Genomic DNA, 20,250 nt, shown 5'->3' with positions numbered 1-20,250 from the left:
TTCACAGAGAACATAGAAACACCAAAGACACTTTAATATGTTATGCGTTTTATTAGATGCCGAACGCAGAGTCGCATTATAACAGAACTTAGAACACACTCAAATGTATCTAGTAAGAAAAAAACACTGCTTTATTCCACATACACATGACTGAAAAGAGTGGAAGTGGTCAGCTGTGGCATAATAAAAACACTGCTGTTTTCAAGCCGTGTGTCGCGCTCATCTTTCCTTAGCAATCGCTCTAGCAGTCTCGTTTTGTTTCCACAGCTTTCAGCCCTGCTTCATACTACAGTGACGTTAATAAATCTTTAATACATTAGCTCATTGATAAACACAATTTTTGGTCCGACTGGACTGTCGGGAATGAAGACAACAACACCCATGATTCCACAATCATGACGTCATCAAACTACGCCTTTGTTTCTTTATTTGTTTTGAATATGTGCCCTCTAGAGGCGAAAATTACATACTGTGTTTTTAATATTTTTGTGAAAACTGATATTTTTTTATTTGGGGCTCTTGAAATGGTAATCTTGTGTAACATTATGAATATAACTGTCACTTTTAATCAACTAAATGCGTTCTTACTGAATAAACAAAGTAGACCCCAACCATTATCGACTGTCCATCACAAGATTGGGGAGCATTTTGAGGCATCGCAAATCAGCAGCGGTTTCCTGTTGGTCTCTTGGTTGTCATGACCAGGACAGACAACCTGGTAGAGTGAGTCTGTGAAGGTTCCTGCACAAAAACTGTACAGGGGTGTCATGGTGTCAGCCCCCAGGAAACAAACCAAACCTCCTTCTGAGCTGGAGAAGATGCCAATGCGCTTAAAAGTTCTCCCACTTACATGGGTGAGCTCATGGGGAACGCCATTGTGCCAGGCTGTGTATTCGCCATTGAAATACTCAACGCACCAGGACGTTGGGCCCCGACCCAACCAGCAGTCCTCCTCTTGGCCCTTCCTGGAGATGCTGGGGTATGTGAGCCCTAGTTCCCAGTATGTCTTACTAGCTACCTCTACCTCCCAGTAGTTGCGAACATCCGTGAAGCCCTTCCTGCTAATCACATTGAGGGTGGTGTCAAATCGAGACAGGTTTTCAGAAACATCCTGCCAGGTATCGGTGTAAGCGACTGAGTCGCCCTCAGGGGAAATAATAAGTTTTGGGTGAGCAGAGTCAGGATCCAGAACAACTTCTTGGGCATCTGAAAAATGTGCCAAAGGCATCATAAAATTAGAAACTATATTTAGAAACTAATTCCTTCTGAGAATATTTGAGAACAAAACTGGTTTAGCTTGTGTTAAAAAACATTGCAGGCTTTTGAACTTGTACATACTAAAAGTGCAAGGGTAATTTTCATGTAAAAGTGTGAAGATCCTCACAGCTTTGAAAGAGTTTCTTGGTGACAGGAACCTGAGAGCGTATGAAGAGCAGAAGGTTGATGGTTAAGCCAAGCAGTTGTTCATTCTTAAACTCATCCATCTGAATTAACTCTGGATCTGTCTTCTTTAGAGTCTCCATTATCCTATAAAGAAGGAAGAATATGTGAACTACAAAAATGCTAATACTGCACAAACAGGAAGAACTGTTGTACGGAAACTTTAGATTGCTTCCTTGATGAAATGCTTGGCGCTGTTTACTTAACCATTTTCCAGTCTCACAAATGAAAACAAGTAGGCCTATTTGTCAAAACAAGAAAACCACTTAAATAAAAAAAAAGCAATGCAGGGTAAAATATTCCAGTAACTTTGGAGTGCAACATACTTAAAATGTCTGTCAAAACTTTCCGTTATGGACCACAAATCAAATTCCCAAAACTGCAACACTACTTACCTTTCCTTCACCTCTGACATCTGTAAATAAAAGAGATGAGGAAATCATGGTTTAAAAAGTGAGCTATTGTAGAACATTTCCACACAGCAAATACAATTTCATAAAATTGTGGAGTTGCCTTAATTTATCTACTGTAGAAGGACTTTTAAAACTAAGGTGTGCAAAAAATTGAAAGAATTATTTGTAAGACTGATATAGTTTACCTGTATTTAACATAATTACTAAATATATTTAACAATGGGTTTTTTTTGTAAAAATTTACATTTTATTTAGCTTTCTGCTATTAAAATGTATTAAAATACACAGTATTTGTGGAAATAATTCAGTTATACCATTTATTTCTTTAGTACAATGGCAATATAAAAACAAATGATTTAACTATCTTTACAATATTATTTTAATATTTTATTATTTTAATATTTTATCAAACCATATAAATGGGTTTTACACATGAAAACAAACAGTACTCTACCATCCAAAAGAGTTTCCTATACGCACTTCCTAAGGCCTCATTTATCTAATCAAGAATACAGTAAAAATATTAATATTGTGAAATATCATTACAGTTTAAAATAACTGTTTTCTATTTTAATATTTTAAAATGATTATTTATTACTGTGATGGCAAAGCTTAATTTGTTTTACTCAGGGGTTTTTTATGAAGGGAAAAACTAAATCCAAACCCCCATGGCCCTGTTTAAAAAAGTGTTTGCCCCCTTTCTATTTTTTTTTTTTTTTTTGCATGTTTGTCACACTTCAATGTTTCAGATCATCAAACAAATTTAAATATTAATCAAAGATAACACAACATGCCAGGAAAACAAAATCCAGACCCACATGGCCTTGTGTGAAAAACTGTTTTTCATTCAGGAACAAATGAGAAAGAAAGTTATTGGTGAGATCTATCAGTCTGGTAAAGGTTATAAAGCCATTTCTAAAGCTTTTGGTCTCCAACAAACCACAGTGAGAGCCATTATCCACAAATGGCGAAAACATGGAACAGTGGTGAACCTTCCCAGGAGTGGCCGGCCGACCAAAATTACCCCAAGAGCGCATCGATGACTCAACCAAGAGGCCCACAACAACATCTAAATAACTGCAGGCCTCTCTTGCCTCAGTTAAGGCCAGTGTTCATGACTCCACCATAAGAAAGAGACTGGGCAAAAATGGCCTGCATGGCAGAGTTTCAAGACGAAAACCACTGCTGAGCAAAAAAGAACATAAAGGCTCGTCTCAGTTTTGCCAGAACATGCTTGAAAACCCTTCAATGTGGCTGAATTACAACAATACTGCCAAGATGAATGGGCCAAAATTCCTGCACAGTGCTGTAACACTCATTGCAAGTTATTGCAAACGCTTGATTGCAGTTGTTACTAAGGGTGGCCCAACCAGTTATTAAATTTAGGGGGCAAACACTTTCTCACACATGGCCATGTGGGTTTGGATTTTGTTTTCTCTTCATAATAAAAAACTTCATTTAAAAACTGCATGTTGTGTTTACTTATGTTATCTTTGATTAATATTTAAATTTGTTTGATGATCTGAAACATTAAAGTGTGACAAACATGCAAAAAAATAAAAAAAATCAGGAAGGGGGCCAACACTTTTTCACACCACTGTATTTAACTTATATATAAAATGCTCATTTGCTGCTCAATAAATATTTCTCATTATAGTCAATGTTGAAAATGGTCAAGCTACTTAATATTTTTGTGGAAACCACATTTAGAATTACTTATTGGTAAGTGTTTCGCATCTTGTGAAAATATTCCCACAGGTATGTTTTCGTTTTAAGACCAGGTAGCATTTAATGCATGCTTGAATAAATGTATTAATTTCTTTAAAAAATAAAACAATAAAATGGTCTTAAGCAACTTAAGAGCACAAAACCTTCAAGCATTCTGTTACTACTTCAGCTATATAATATTACTGTCTGAAAACTTGCTACTACAGGACACCGTACTGAACTAAAAATGCACCTTCTCTCGAGCCTGCGGTTGATGTTTCGCCATCTGTGCAGACAGTTCAGCAAGCTGCTGATCGATTTCTTGAGTGAGCTTGTAGCACTTCTCAATGCTGTCCTCAATATTTCTCTCCATGGCCTCTGTCTCAATATCCAACTGGCTCATTGTAATTCTCAGATCCTCATCCAAAACCCTCTTCATGTCATCATATTTTTGCTTAATCTTCTCTTTTAGAGCTGCAGTCTTGCTCTGTGGAATAAAGAAAGATACTCAATGAGCTACATCAGAATCATCTGCTATATGTGACCCTGGACCACAAGACCAGTCATAAGAGGCAATTTTTCATCTGAAAGCTGAATAAATAAGCTTTCCATTGATGTATGATTAGTTAGGAAAGGACAATGTTTGGCAGATACAACTATTTGAAAATATGAGGGTGCAAATACAAAATCTAAATACTGAGAAAATCACCTTTAAAGTTGTCCAAATGAAGTTCTTAGCAATGCTATATTTACGGTAAGACATATTTAATGTAAGTTTCACCAACTTACATTAAAGTCAGATTGTTTTGTTGATAACTTCTTCATTCGGAAAGCCAGAATGTCTCTTTGTCTCTTCAGGTGCTCCTGATTTTCTATTGGGGTGTCCTTGAATGTGATATTTCATAGGTCAAAATCAAGTAAAAAATACATCTTTTGCAAATATCCATTACAACGAATAGAAATTAATTGAATTGTTACCTGACTTTGTGTCTTCATCATTGAGCTCAACTCTATACTAGTACCAGATCTTCACTTGATTTGATTGGTCCTCTATTGTCTTTCCAGTCTTATTCTCCACTGGCAAATGACTAGCCTTAGCCCCAAACTTTGAGCTTTATACTATACTGTTAAGATGCCAAGGATGGGGGAGGGATGATGGTCCATCTGTTGTTCCTGTGCCCTGGTAAGTATTTGAGCTGTACGACTGGAGTCCGTAAATCTGGCTGAAGGACTGAAGGAGCTGTACTGGGCCTGCTGTAGTCTGCGTACATTGTGCCCAAAAAGAGAAAGGATCCAGCACTTGTAGCCAAAGAAAGCCTCTATTTATATCACCCTCACACATGGAAGACTTACAAAACCATGTTTCGCAACACCTAATATTTAGACGTTTAAATCGAGTTGTCCGGTTTAACCATTGTGGTCAGTTTTGACAGGGTTTTAATCTACAGATGCGTCTGGAACAAATTCCAAATAGTTCGTAAACACTTTTATAGCAGGTTGCACCAATTATAAACTTTAGCCATGACCCTGTTAGCCCTTGTAATGACGGATAGAAATTCTTTGAATGGCGTGCGAGTAGGAACGCTTGGGTTGTGGCCTATGCCAAACCACCTGCAGCTGCCGCCTGTCTTTCTACATCCAAGCAGATCATGGGTAAGTTCCCGGCACAGTGCCACTGATAAACAATTATTCAGCCTCAAGGCATTTGGTGAGCAGGCGAGCGTGGGAAATGACGCAAGCCGGTGATGTCTTGTTGATTGATACAGTACATTTTAAACATGGCTGGAAATTAGGGTAGGGGTTTTTACACTAAGTAAGAGTAAGGTTACCGCCTAGATTCTTTGAAGCCGACTTCTGGAATGTAGGAGATAAACTTTTGTCTGGTTTTACAATGGCATAAATAATGCAAATGAAACTCACACTTCTGTTCATAGATGTGTGAAACTGATTATAAACTTAGATCTTGATTACAACAGCACGTCATGCTGATGTTTAGCTTTACAATGACTTTACAATTTTTTTTAACACGTGTGAACACTGTTCCGACAGGTTTTTGAAGAGCATGCAATCATGTAGGTGTGTAGCAAGTGCCTTGTGAAAGTATTCATACTTCTTAATTTTTTACATTTAAAACTTAATGTTTTAAATTACTTTTTTTCCACATCCATCTACAGTTGTGGCCAAAAGTTGAGAATTACATAAATATTGGAAATTGGAAAAGTTGCTGCTTTAAGTTTTTATAATAGCAATTTGCATATACTCCAGAATGTTATGAAGAGTGATCAGATGAATTGCATAGTCCTTCTTTGCCATGAAAATTAACTTAATCCCGAAAAAACTTTCCACTGCATTTCATTGCTGTCATTAAAGGACCTGCTGAGATCATTTCAGTAATCGTCTTGTTAACTCAGGTGAGAATGTTGACCAGCACAAGGCTGGAGATCATTATGTCAGATTGATTGGGTTAAATGGCAGACTTGACATGTTAAAAGGAGGGTCATGCTTGAAATCATTGTTCTTCCATTGTTAACCACGATGAACTGCAAAGTAACGCGTGCAGCCATCATTGCATTGCATAAAAATGGCTTCACAGGCAAGGATATTGTGGCTACTAAGGTTGCACCTAAATCAACAATTTATAGGATCATCAAGAACTTCAAGGAAAGAGGTTCAATTCTTGTAAAGAAGGCTTCAGGGCGTCCAAGAATGTCCAGTAAGCGCCAGGATCGTCTCCTAAAGAGGATTCAGCTGCGGGATCGGAGTGCCACCAGTGCAGAGCTTGCTCAGGAATGGCATTAGGCAGGTGTGAGCGCATCTGCACGCTAGAGATGCGCGGATGGAGACCCGCACCTATATTTTTCTCTGAATTAGATAACCGCACCCGACCCGCACCCGATCGTCATATTACACGTATTGTAATTCTTAGTTTTGCATGATGATATGATAAATTAATGGTTCATGTTAACAGCAGATTGATTCAGCTGATCTGCAAATCGCTGCACACTTATACGTTTATCACTCATCATGATTTTAAGCCAAATCCATGCAGAAAAGAATAACGTTAACTGACATCTGGATGCGACTCTCCGCAATCTCTGACGAAATCGGTCGGGTTTTCTCTGTATTAGAGCCGCTCTGAACTTAGTATTTGAACGCATGCTTGGACTGAAGTTTACAGGGGTTCACCAGTTTAAGAAAGGTCTGAGCGTAAAAATCTGCTTCTTTTCATTTTTAAGGTATTGTTTTCATTATAATCTACTGATTCAAATAAGTAATCAATAATAATTATAGCCTACCACTGCGCACCTAGCCTGACATGCTTTCGCGTAAGAATGAACAGGCAGCATCTGTGGACGCATCAGGCAAAATCGTCAAATATATTTCAAAAGAAGCCGGCGCCACGGTCCTGACCACATCACTGTCTTTACTGGGTGTTTTTAGGGAATATTTCAATTTATTAACATGCGACTAAATTAGCTATTCATGTGTTGGACTGTCATGATTTTGGCTAATGCAGGACACTTCTGAATGATGCGCATCAGAGAGAAGTGGGTAAACGCAAAGCGACCAATGCACTACACCGCTGCATTACCGTGCTCAATAGCATTAGCACGGGCATAACTCCCTTCAAACTTTATATGGAATATCACCGTTTCTGTCACCAAAAACTTAGAACAGGCAAACACACACACGCACACAAATGAAATCGTCTGCCTGATGAAAAACATATTTAAAACACGTTCAAGTTTTAGAAAATGTAGTTAATATTTGCATCATTATTGATTTATCTCATCCACCCGCGACCCACCCGCAAATAATCAGAATGCATTTTTTTATTACCCGACCCACCCGACCCGCGGATATAACCGCCATCCGCGCATCACTACTGCACGCACAGTGAGGCGAAGACTTTTGGAAGAAGGCCTGGTGTCAAGAAGGGCAGCAAAGAAGCCACTTCTCTCCAAAAAAAAAAAAAACATCAGGGACAGATCGATCTTCTGCAAAAAGTATGGCGAATGGACTGTTGAGGACTGGGGCAAAGTCATATTCTCCTCTTTACGATTGTTTGGGGCATCTGGAAAAAGGCTTGTCTGGAGAAGAAAAGGTGAGTGCTACCATCAGTCCTGTGTCATGCCAACAGTAAAGCTTCCTGAGACCATTCATGTGTGGGGTTGCTTCTCATCCAAGGGAGTGGGCTCACTCATAATGAATAAAGAATGGTACCAAAACACCCTCCGACAGCAACTTCTTCCAACAATCAAACAACAGTTTGGTGAAAAACAATGCATTTTCCAGCACGATGGAGCACGTGCCATAAGGCAAAAGTGATAACTAAGTGGCTCAGGGACCAAAACGTTGAAATTTTGGGTTCATGGCCTGGAAACTCCCCAGATCTTAATCCCATTGAGAACTTGTGGTCAATCCTCAAGAGGCGGGTGGACAAACAAAAACCCACTAATTCTGACAAACTCCAAGAAGTGATTATGAAAGAATGGGTCGCTATCAGTCAGGATTTGGCCCACAAGTTGATTGAGAGCATGCCCAGTCGAATTGCAGAGGTCCTGAACAAGAAGGGCCAACACTGCAAATACTGACTCTTTGCATAAATGTCATGTAATTGTCGATAAAAGCCTTTGAAACGTATGAAGTGCTTGTAATTATATTTCAGTACATCACAGAAACAACTGAAACAAAGATCTAAAAGCAGTTTAGCAGCAAACTTTGTGAAAACTAATATTTGTGTCATTCTCAAAACTTTTGACCACGACTGTACACTCCATGCACCATAAAGACAAAGCAAAAACAGAATTGTCGCAACTTCTTAAATGTATTAAAAACTAAAAAAAAAAGTACATTGCATAAGTATTCATACCCTTAACTCAGTACTTTGCTGAAGCACCTTTACAGCCTCATGTCTTTTGGGGTATGATGCAACAAGATTTGCACAGCAACATTTGGCAATTATCTGCCATTCTTTGCCTCACCTTTTTACCTCTCAATCTCTGTCAGCTTGGATGGGGTCTGGCAGACATTATCAGATTTTTACAGAAATGTTTGAGTTCAAGCCCAAGCTCTGGCTGGGCCACTCAAGGACATTCACAGAGTTGTCTATAAGCCACTCTTGCTGTGTGCTTAGAGTCATTGCCCTGCTGGAAAGTGAACCTTCTGCCCAGTCTGAGGGTCTGAATGCTCTGGGTTTTCATTAAGGCTCAATATCTCAATATTTTGGTGCATTAAGTTTTTCTTCTACTCCGACAAATCCCTCAGCCTCACATCATGAGGCTGCTACCAGCACACTTTACTTTTGGGATGGTACTCTGGAGGTGATGAGCAGTGCTTGGTTTCCTTCAAACATGATGTTTGGAATTGAGGTTCATCAGACCACAGAATCTTGTTTCTCACAGTCTGAGGGTCCTGTAGGTACTTTTCATGCAAATTCCAAGTGTGTTTCCACACCACCATAAAGCCCAGATCCTTGGAGTGTTTCAGTGATGTTTGTCCTTCTGTAAGTTTCTCCCATCTGCATATATGACTATGGAGTTCCACTAGAGTGACCATCAGGTTTTTGGTCACCAGTCTAAACAAGTCCCTTCCCAACGATTGCTCAGTTTGGCCAGAAGGCCAGCTCTAGGAAGAGTCCTGGTTGTTTTAAATTTCCTACATTAAGGGTAATGGAGACTACATGCTTCCGTGAACCTTCAATGCCGCAGAATTGTTTCTGAACTCTTCCCCAGATGTGTGGCTTGATGCAATCCTGTCTCTGAGCTCTAGAGGCAGTTTTTTTTTTACCTCAAGGCTTGGTTTTTGCTCTGATATGCATTTTCAGCTGTTAGACCTTTTATTAAGCCTTTCCAAATCATACCCATTCAATTGAATTTGCCACAGGTTAACCTAACTCAAAGTGTAGTAACATCTACAAATAATATAAATGGTTCTGAGCTAAATTTCAACTGTCCCAGATAAGGGTACGAATACTTATGCAATGGAATAATTTAAGTGTTTTTTTATTTTTAATAAATTTGCAAAGATGTAAAAAAAACTGTTTTTTGCTTTTATTAAAAATTAAATAATAAAAAAAGTAATTTAAAGCAGTTTAACATGATGCAGCAATGTAACAAAATGTGATAAAAAAGGGGTATGAATACTTTCGCAAGGCACTGTAGCAATGCAAAAATTGTCAATGCGAATTAGAGGTCCTTGTAATTTTCTGTTGTAAAAATTGCAGTAAAAATACACCCTTTGGTTTTTAAAGGGATAGGCCACCCAAAAAAATAAAATTCTGTCATTAATTACTCACCCTCATGTTATATGAGATATTTTTATAGGCCTTGAACGTGGTAGTGCGTTGCTGTCCTTGCAGGGTCAGAAAACTCTCGGATATTATCAAAAATCTTAATTTGTGTTCCGAAGATAAACGAAAGTCTTACAGGTTTGGAACGATATGAGGGTGAATAATTAATGACAGATTTTTCATTTTGTGGTGAACTATCCCTTTAATATTCTCCAATCCAGTATCCAACTTGCACTTTTTATGGGGAAATTTGTGTCTAATATCTTTTTTTTTATTTTCCCAAAAAATGAAACTCTATACCTCTATTAAAACATTGCTCTGTTTGTGCAAAATTCCCAACTAGCTCCACAACTTTTAGCTCAACCAATGACGCGAGTTTAGGGCGGGGCTACTTGTTTTTATAACCAATGGCAGATGGGAGGAGTTCAGTTCAGTCGTGGCAGAAATGACTTCACCTCCAATGTCAGATCATAAGTCTAGCAATGCATCTTTGGCAACATGCAATCTGTGGCTATAATGTGTGTTACATTACAGGGACAACAATATAGTCTCATATTATTTGAATGCAAATTCAAAAAGTGGGTTTAAACTCGACAAGTACTACTTGACAAGTTTTTCTTGCTTGAGTACATAACAAATACGTCTCCAATCACCGCCTTCCTTGTGACATCACCTCTAAGATTTTTCACTGATGGTGTAAACTTCCTCATATGTTTTAACCACATTTTGTGTTCTCACAGACAGGGAGCATCTATATCAGGTACAGAAAACAGATTTTTCAGTCAAATAATACTTTTTTAAAATTAAACCAGCATACATTATTTGTATAATTTTGATTGCTGCATCAGAAAGGTAAAATTAAAAGAAATAGTGTGGTCTGATTTACATTATCTGTGACAGCGTCAATGATAGCAAATTACATCTTACTGTAAGTCACCATTTAGTACATATTTACTAACAAACCATTTGAAGAAATATGTCAAACAAAACTACGTTTAGGTTGGTTGTCAATGTGAGGAACTGTTTTCTCTTTTTTTCTTGCTTGTGCTGCTCACAATGGTATCTATTGTTCAGCTAGCAGACATATTTCTGATGAATGGTAACATTTAAAATGCACATCATGTGCAGAAACAGTGTAACTGAACTATTTAAGAACCTCTCGATTTTCAAGTCTTTGCCACCTGAAATCATTCATTATACTATCTATGTAACTACAGCTTAATCTGTTCTCAGGTTCACACTGACAGCATTCCATTACTCGCCACAACTGAAAAATAAAATGGCAGGTGTGTTCTTTCAAAGCACTGTGATTTTATGATATTAAGTTTAGCATGTGGCTGTTTTGATTATTGTTTGTCTCTGCAGATACTAACTATGTGTTTTACATACATGGAGCAGAGGAACAAATGTGTTCTGGATACCTCTACAAATCTCCCCCGGAGAATCAGTTCAAGACCCAGGTATGTTTCTCTGGAAGAGAAGAACAGGTGATTAAATTAGGTGAGGCTAATTTCTCTCATGCTGTATTTTTTCTTTTACTTCTTTGCAGAAATCATGGAAAAGGAGGTTTTTTGTTCTTCTGAAGTACAGAGACAACACATGCCAACTGAAGTACTACAAAAATGATGAGAAGAACAAACCACTGGGAGACATTGACTTGTCTAAGTATGTTCAATATTTGCACTCGGCACTGTTTAAAACTAATCAGACTTCCTGTATCATATCATTACACTATCAACATCATAGTTAGTCTCGACAAACGTTCCTTGTACAATAATTATTGCACAGTGAGACAAAAAAAGAAATCATCTTTTCTTTTTCTCTCTGTCCTTTAGGATCACATACATGTTCTTGTACCCCGAGATGCACACTATGTGGAAATGGATTCATAACAAATTCAGATGTTCTTCTTCGAGTGTAATGTTTATTAGAGTGCCAGAAAGAGACTACTTCCTTATAGGCGAAAACAGGTTTGTCCTGAATGTGTTGGGAGTATTGATTTCTTGTTCTTTCTCATGGCATAAATTGAATGGAAATGTTTAAAAAAATATGCACACATTCTAAATATAAATGAGATACAGGAATGCATTTAATTTAGTCTTTTTTATAATTTTTTTTTTTTTAAAGCTCAATAGTCAAGATATGATTTAAGCACATTTAAATAGTCTCTGAATGATGCACTTTAACATATTTGTGCAGTTGGGAGATGGACAAATGGTTCACTGCTTTATTTGACATCTTAAATAATCGTCCACACAGACTGTTGGATCCCAAGGTAATGTTTTGCAGTTCGTACACAAGTGTGCATGGTATACAAATCATTTGTTTAAACTGAATCATATGAATTAAACTTCTGTCACACAGACATTCGGGTCACACAGACACATCAGTGAACCTCCACAATCAGACGATGATCAGGTATGCTGGCACATGCAACGTGCTGCTAAAACGTGCTGCTAAAACGTGCTGCTAAAACGTGCTGGTATAATTTTGGCAACTGGTTTTACAGGTTTTATTATAATTAATGATGCCTATCTTTGGTATTTTATTTATTGCTAATGCAAGGTTTCCCAACTATTTTTGAGAATCAATTTTTAACACCAGAGGAGACACAGTTTAGTCCTAATTAACTATTATTTAAAACAATAATCAGCTGCATTAATCTTGTTTGCAACCCATAATGATTTTATCAAACAAACTAAAAATAATCTGCCTGTTGTCTGGAAGGAGAGAGGAAACACTGCATGTTATTTTTGTAATGGGAGTCATTTAACCCTTTGCTCTCAGAGTTCTCAGAGATCTCTGACATATTCTGATTATTACTGGATTTTATTTGTAGCTGTGAGGTAATGTAATAAGACAAGAGAATAATATCATCATCTATATTGTGCCAATGACAGAAAACAGAGTGGAATCAAATTAAATATGTTACACATGAGTCTACATCATCTGTGACCTATGACCCCATCTATGTTTCTCCGATAAAAGTGAGGAGAAATAAGGTAGACACAACAATATGACAGGAAATGCAAACTTCTACACACAAACATACTTTACTAATGTTTTCACTCTCTTTTTGCTCATGACAGACTAAACTAACAACAGAAAGCAATCATGAAGATGATGACACAGATGAATTGTCAGAATGAATAACAACTCTGGCTTCATCCTCAACTACTACTGAGTGCTAACTGTCACAACAGACCAACAGTCTGAAAAACAAGAGTTTTGTTGTTTGAATTTTACAGTTCAAACTATATGTATTTTTAAGATTGAACAGGATTATTTATATGCTAATCTTACATTTTGTTTCACTGACTTGCACTAAAGCAAAGCAAATGAATAATGTTTTTACAGTAATACTTTATTAAACACCTGATTTAATAGTGATAAGATGAACTGCAAAAGTTGTGTTAATGTACTGAAAATTTCACATCATTTACAAAAATGCATATACCGGTTAAAGCAAATGACCACAAGACAATGATTTCAGAACAAGGCAGCTCATTTTCAAAGACAACAATACAGGAAATTCTGTGGCATGTGTAAATATGTACTAAATATATATTTAAAATTAAATTTTGAAACACATACATGTTCAAACTGTTTTGATGTGAAAAGTAAAGAAAATTAAATATAACTATGACCGGTTTTAACATGTACATTTCATTAAAACTATATTGTATGTTCAATGAAAGATTTCTGATATCAGTTTTATTGGTATGTCTGTTCTCTAACATAGAGTCTCAAAACTAACCGACATTTTATATATCTTGATATCCTAAAATGACGCTTTTTTTGTTTTGTTTTTTCCACAAACAAATTAAGTTCATTAAAGGATTACTCCACTTTCAAAATAAAAAAAAATTCTGATCATTTACATACCCCCATGTCATCCAAGATATTCATGTCCATGATATTCAAGGAATCAAGTTTTTTGAGGAAAACATTCCAGGATTTTTTTCCATTTATGGTGCTCAACAGACTGAAGGTTAAAAATGCAGTTTTAATGCAGCTTCGAAGGGCTCTAAATGATCCCAGCCAAGGAATAAGGGTCTTATCTAGTCAAATGATCGGTTATTTTCTTTAAAAAATATATATATATTTGTACACTTTTTAACCACAAATGCTCCTCTTGTCAGAGTTGTCAATGTGTACTCTCTGAACTCTGGTTCAAGACAGTTAGACAAGTAGTTTTCCGACATACCCTAAGTCAACCAGAGTGTCCAGAGTACACATGCGCATCGCAGAGCTATAGACAAGAGTTGCATTTGAGATTAAAAAGTATATAAATCGTAATTTATTTATTTAATAAAATAACCGATCGTTTCACTATAAGACCCTTATTCCTTGGCTGGGATTGTGTAGAGCCCTTTGAAGCTGCACTTAAACTTCATTTTTAACCTTCAATCGGCTGAGCACCATTGAAGTACACTACACTCTTAAAGACAAAGGTGCTTTAAAAGGTTCTTCAAGCGATACCATAAAAGAAAAAAATTTGGTTTCACAAAGAACCATTCAGTCAAAGACCATCTCTTTCTTTCCTTTCTATAATCTGAAGAATCTTCTTTTGCCACAAAGAAACTTTTGTGAATTTTATGGCATCATAAAAGCACCTTTATTTTTATTTTTAAAAGTGTATATGGACAAAAATCCTGGAATGTTTTCCTCAATAAACTTTTTTCTTTGCAAAAAAAAAAGAAAGACATGAGGGGTAAATAAATTATTAGCACAGTGGAGTAATCCTTTCATTTTCTTTGTGTATTTTATATTGCATGTAGCATTTTTGATTATAAAGTTTTCCCATGATAAAATTTTTTGCTTTCAATATGTATTCCAAATTGGTTAATTCATCTGTATCTGTGAATTCTGTATAAAGTACAGATTAGATAAACCATTGCCAGGAAGTTTGCCTTTATTTTTAGCCCAGGAACAAAAGAAACTGCAACAATAAAAAAAAAAAAAAAAAAAAATGTTTCTCACACTTACACTCCCATATACTGGCACTAACTATCACACATTTATTTAACCTTCAGAGATGCAAATTAAATACCATCAATCATAAAACCACCTAAACCCTCTTAACGCCACCTCACCCTGCCAAGAGCATGTTACACTTGGATAAAATCCAGGCTGGAGGAAGGACAATTACAGTATTTACTGAAATCCAGCAGTCAAGATTTCCCCCTACGATCCCTGGCAGCACACAGGGAAAGAGAGAATTATTTTTTGGCAAGATAACTTACTATGTAACCTCTTGCATTTCTAAGAGGAATAAATAACTATAATCCAATAAATGTATGAGACTATGTGTGTATATGTGCATGTTTCAGTCAGAGCTGCACATGCTTCAAAAGTTTTTTTGTAGTATGATGTTTTTGACAATGTCACAATTCCATGAACACGTTTGTCTGGTTTTTCCACAAATAAATGACAGATGCAGTTAAAAGGGAGGAGCTTTAAACCTGAGCTCACATATAACCAGAAACTCTTCCTTTTACCAGCATAACACTCTGGATGAGACAAAAGGACCTCTAGCTATCCTCCTAAACTACCATCATAACATACACGTTGTGAGAACTGAATACCTTTTTCAGAGGACACTATTTTTTTACGGAGACACCAGGTAAGGAAATAATATTATAGAATATGGGTACTGATATCTTGATTCTGCTTGTGATGCTTGCTACATTTAGAAAAATAATGCTGAAACTCTGAGTTTAAAACATTGATAAAGACATAAATTTGAAATATAGTGGAGGGTTAATTTCCATTGCATTTTAAAACAAAATCATAAATCACTGTTGTTTACATCTGTTTATCAGATATATGTCAGTGTAAATAAACATTTCACATCTATTATAGAACTAAAGCCACAACAACAAGATGTCCAACAGAAATAAATTAAGTAAGTCTGAAAATCTCTCGAGAAAAATAGAATAATCAAAGAAGGAAAATGTAAAAACTCAAGTTAAACTGAGTGGCATAGATGAGTTTAATGTTGTTTCAATTATGTTTCTGCAGCAGCAACTGCAAAATTTTACAGTGAACCAGCAAAGGTGGAGGAACTGTACACTGGTTACCTGCTCAAGTCCCCCGCTCAACCAGCCCTGATTAAAAACACTGTACGTCTCATATTGCAATTCAACTTAAAACCTAGACAGTTCCTTTGTTTGTGAAACTTAGCAGTTTTATATATCTGTCACAGAAATCATGGAAGCGCCGTTTCTTTGTGCTCTCCAAAACGAGTGAAGATGCCTACGAGCTGACATATCATGCAAACAATGAAAGGAGAGACAAGCCTTTGGGAGTGATAGACCTTTCTAAGTAAGAAAAATACTGCTAAAGTCATAAATAAATAAATGAAGTATCAAACTATAATGAGAACGTCTTTCTGTTTTAAAGGATCATCCTGCTGTTTTCTGGCCCGGAGGCACATCAAAAGTGGGACTGGATCCAGAAAAACTTCAAGTGCTCGCCATCCTCTGTGCTGTTCATGAAGGTGGAAGAAGACACACCAAAACCCTCTAGAGACTACTTTCTCATTGAAGAAAACAGGTTTGCTACCACCATTTTGACCATGTTTCTTACTACTATCAGCATGATGCAGACAAAAATAATAATATTTAAGCCTCCATGAAATCAAAATTGTGTCTATGTCTAATAGTTCTGAAACCATTTGTACAGAAGCAGATACTCACATTAAAAACTGAGCCTTCAGAATAACAGTCAGCAAAGCTTTATCGGCATTACTAAACATTTGGTGCATTTCCAAAGCATGCAGTATTCGAATATGAAATAGACAATAAGCAAAATAAATGTGAAGTAAATGAAGAGATACATGAAATTAAAGGGAAATAAAAGAAAAAGACAGTGAGATTTTTATGAAGTCTTTAAGCAGTAGCTTAATCGTTCTGCTTTTGAATGTATTTCTATATATCTTTTAGTTTAAACTCTTAATTTTCATTTTCAAATAACTGATGAAGTTTTTTAATAGTGTTCAATGTTTTCTGGTGTTTTCAGTGACGATGTGGATGGTTGGCTCAATGCCTTAGTCAAGGTACTGAAGACCCAGAAATCCCGAAAACTTAAGGTAAACATAAAATTTTCTCTCTCTCTTAAAGGAGTAGTTCACTTATAGAACAAGAATTTACAGATAATGTACCCCCCCCCCCCCCTTATCATCCAAGATATTCATGTCTTTCTTTCTTCAGTCGTAAAGAAATTGTGTTTTTTAAGGAAAACACTTTAGGATTTCTCTCCATATAATGGACTTCTATGGTGCCCATGAGTTTGAACTTCCAAAATGCAGTTTAAATGCGGCTTCAAATGGCTCTAAATGATCCCAGCCACGGAAGAATGGTCAAAACGATCTGTTATTTTCTTAACTTATATACTTTTTAATCTGCCGAGCTAGACAAGACTAGTATTTGAGGTTAAAAATTTCGCTAGATAAGACCATTTTTTCCTCGGCTGTGATCGTTTAGAGTCCTTTGAAGCTACATTTTGGAAGTCCAAACCGGGGGGGGCACCATAGAAGTCCATTATATTAAGAGAAATCCTGAAATGTTTTACTCAAAAAACATAATTTCCTTACGACTGAAGAAAGAAAGACATGAACATTTTGGATGACAAGGGAGTGAGTACATTATCTGTAAATTTTTGTTCTGAAAGTGAACTACTCCTTTAACATGTATATAAACTACCTATCAAAGGTTTGGACACACCTAAAGATTTTTTAATAATGAATATGGCAATTATGCAGCGATTATTATTATTATTTTTATTTTTATATTATTATTGTTGCAATATAACTTATTCATTTATTTATTTTTTTGTTTAGAAATGTACATGTTGATCATTTATATTTAAAGTATCTACAACATGCTCACATGCTTTACTTTTTGCACAGGATAACAGATCTAGATCAGCATCTGTACCTGGAACAAGTTTGGAACCAATGGTTGAGGATGAGCCTGATGACAGACGTTCAGCACCTGAACTAATGTTAACTTACCCATCAATGTACAGCCATTATGACTATCCTCGAAGGCTCAGCGAACCTCCAGCACCAATAGCATTCAAGGTTTTACACATTTCCATAGAGTTTCTTTAACATATGCACAAAAATGCTCTTGAACTCACTATTAAAGAATAAAACTCAAACCTCTATCAAGCAGATTCCATTTATTGAGGATGAAGATGAGGAGGACGAGATGCAGGATGAATCTCCAGAGGAAAGTGAATACATGTCCATGGCAGCATTGTAAGTGTTTCCCTTAACTAGGAACTCCTAGCAGAATATGAAATGTACTCTGTTTAAATACAGTAAAATAATTGTTTTTTTGTGTGTGTGGTCTCATTAGGCAAAGTGCATTGGAAGCTGACCAACAGGAGGCAGACACTGCATGCACACAGAAAAAGTAATTCTGAATTCTTGATTCACTTATTTAGCTCATGCACTACTTTGTCAGTAATGTGACAAATGTGACAGTAATGTGTAATTCCCCTCTCAGATGCCATAAATAGATGTGTTTTTTTTTTGTTTGTTTGTTTATTTAAAGACTACAAAGCACTTATCTTAGCATTGCTGAATGATGTGTTTTGCTGCTTGGAAACTTCTATTCTTGTTGAACCGGTCTGGTCACAGATAAATGTTACGATTAAAGCCAACTTGCAATAGTTTTAACATCTTACGAGATGCAATCATCTCTGACTAGAACAGTTCACCTCTGTTGTTCTTCAGCAAAACATTGCATGTAAAATCCAGTCATTTAAATAGAAATAAACTGTAAATTTAGACTTTTTTGCATCTTTTGAAAAAGCTACTACTACAATTTTCCACAAAAATGCACCTGAATGACGTCATCTCTGTATTATGCATAAAAAAGCTATATTTATAATGAAAAATGTGGCATCTGTCAATTTAATCAATGCATATTTCTTTTCTGCAGTGAAATGCACACACATGTTGAGAAGGAGATCTGCATTAGTCACAATGATCTGAAAAACAGTCTGACCTTGACTCAGGCAGAGGGCAAACCATGGTACAACTCTCACTGATAATACATTTCAGTTATTAGAGTTTAATATCTATCCTATCCTGATAGAGAAATCATTAACATGAGTACAAATTAACGACTTACATTATGTTTCTCATTGTTGGTGTTCATCCTTTTCTTCTCCAGTGTCTCTGACTGTCGGAAGATTCAGGACTCCTGTCTCTTCCATAAAGGGGATCAGATCCTGGCCTTCAATGACCTGCTAATAGACACAGTAGAAGAGATACAGACATACTTAAGAAGACTAAGCAAGGACGAGGTAAGATGATGATTCACAGTTAAAAAAAAATTGTATCACTACATTCAGAGAGCTAGAAATAATTCTACTGAAATTTCCTGCAGGTAAAACTCACCATTCGGCGGTTTATAGGATCCCAGCCTCTACACTCTGAACTCTGCCTATCATAATGGAGATATGAAATGAAATGTCATCTGAATTTATCATCATCAAGATATTAGAAATACAGGTTAAAAACGAGGTGTAAATAAAGAACAGAAGAGGCAGTAAAGTATCTAAAGTAACTTGTTCTATTTTGACTGTATATTAACCAGGTAAATGCAAAACAATGTGAATCTTACATTCGCTGACCTTTAATGTCACTGAGTGAAAGAAAGTAGTAACAGTTAGACTGTATATATATGTGCATTAAACTATGTGAGTGGTAGTGGGCGTATTAGTTCACATCTGTTAATGTGAAGGACGAGTCAGGTATTACTTTATAATAAGTATGAAGGTAAATTCACATTGAAAAACACACAATTGTAAACTGTTAATGTATTTTAACCTTTTTAAAGAAGCACTTTTTTTTACAATCCTAACAGTATGAAGTACTTTATATACTATGTATATACAACTTTTCTATTATTGTGTATTTTGTTTTGCAAAGCATTTAATCAACAATGCGTTGCTTCTAGACATTATGTATCTTTTTAATTTGATAATTACTGAATAACATGTAGCTTAAAGGTATGTAAGATGTACACAAATTATGCTGTAGAAAAGAATGTATTTGCACTTTGTTACAATGTGAAGTATTAATAAACTTTTATTAATAAAACATTTTTTGCACTTATTTTATAATATAATTTAATATAATTAGATATCACTTTTACAGAAATGTATTACAGTTTGTGATTTTTATTTTTTATAATTTGTCTTAAAAATAGGTAGTTGATAATATGGTTTGACTATTTTCAATTAGTCTCTGAATGCTGCATTAAAACACATGGACTGCTTTATTTTATCCCAAGGTAATGTTTTGACATTTTTGACATGAACATGTATCTCATGCATTATGTACACAAGTGTGCATGGTATTCAAATAATTTCTTTAAG

At 36.1% G+C, this 20,250-nt stretch overlaps 2 protein-coding genes across 2 annotated transcripts; one reads left to right on the top strand and one right to left on the bottom strand.

Moving 5' to 3' along the window:
* Positions 1 to 625: 625 nt before the first annotated feature.
* LOC141297385 (probable E3 ubiquitin-protein ligase TRIML1) lies at positions 626 to 4,559 on the bottom strand. The gene is made up of 6 exons (XM_073827825.1): positions 4,539 to 4,559; positions 4,350 to 4,445; positions 3,814 to 4,047; positions 1,836 to 1,855; positions 1,385 to 1,527; positions 626 to 1,206 (listed from the first exon to the last, which is right to left on the bottom strand). Exons 1-6 carry the CDS (start codon positions 4,557 to 4,559, stop codon positions 629 to 631), a joined length of 1,092 nt encoding a protein of 363 aa, XP_073683926.1. The 3' UTR covers positions 626 to 628.
* Positions 4,560 to 11,088: 6,529 nt separating this feature from the next.
* LOC141297466 (pleckstrin homology domain-containing family S member 1-like) lies at positions 11,089 to 19,834 on the top strand. The gene is made up of 15 exons (XM_073827896.1): positions 11,089 to 11,312; positions 11,402 to 11,517; positions 11,688 to 11,822; positions 12,052 to 12,127; positions 12,217 to 12,270; positions 15,852 to 15,977; positions 16,061 to 16,179; positions 16,258 to 16,410; positions 16,876 to 16,945; positions 17,765 to 17,938; positions 18,033 to 18,118; positions 18,219 to 18,275; positions 18,807 to 18,899; positions 19,041 to 19,173; positions 19,257 to 19,834. Exons 1-15 carry the CDS (start codon positions 11,259 to 11,261, stop codon positions 19,320 to 19,322), a joined length of 1,512 nt encoding a protein of 503 aa, XP_073683997.1. The 5' UTR covers positions 11,089 to 11,258; the 3' UTR covers positions 19,323 to 19,834.
* The last annotated feature ends 416 nt before the right edge of the window (positions 19,835 to 20,250 follow it).

The sequence above is a fragment of the Garra rufa genome, chromosome 22, assembly GCF_049309525.1.
Source record: "Garra rufa chromosome 22, GarRuf1.0, whole genome shotgun sequence".
Lineage (NCBI taxonomy): Eukaryota > Metazoa > Chordata > Actinopteri > Cypriniformes > Cyprinidae > Garra > Garra rufa.
The sequence above is the reverse complement of the archived record's forward strand: the minus strand, read 5'-3'. Positions and strand labels throughout refer to the sequence as shown.

Coding starts and splice junctions, on each gene's coding strand:
- LOC141297385 (XM_073827825.1), bottom strand. CDS start 4,559: ATGATGAAGACACAAAGTCAG. Junction 4,446..4,538: donor TGATGAAGACACAAAGTCAG/GTAACAATTCAA, acceptor ATCACATTCAAG/GACACCCCAATAGAAAATCA. Junction 1,207..1,384: donor CAAGAAACTCTTTCAAAGCT/GTGAGGATCTTC, acceptor CACATTTTTCAG/ATGCCCAAGAAGTTGTTCTG.
- LOC141297466 (XM_073827896.1), top strand. CDS start 11,259: ATGTGTTCTGGATACCTCTACAAATCTCCCCCGGAGAATCAGTTCAAG. Junction 16,946..17,764: donor AGAAATCCCGAAAACTTAAG/GTAAACATAAAA, acceptor CTTTTTGCACAG/GATAACAGATCTAGATCAGC. Junction 17,939..18,032: donor CAGCACCAATAGCATTCAAG/GTTTTACACATT, acceptor TCTATCAAGCAG/ATTCCATTTATTGAGGATGA.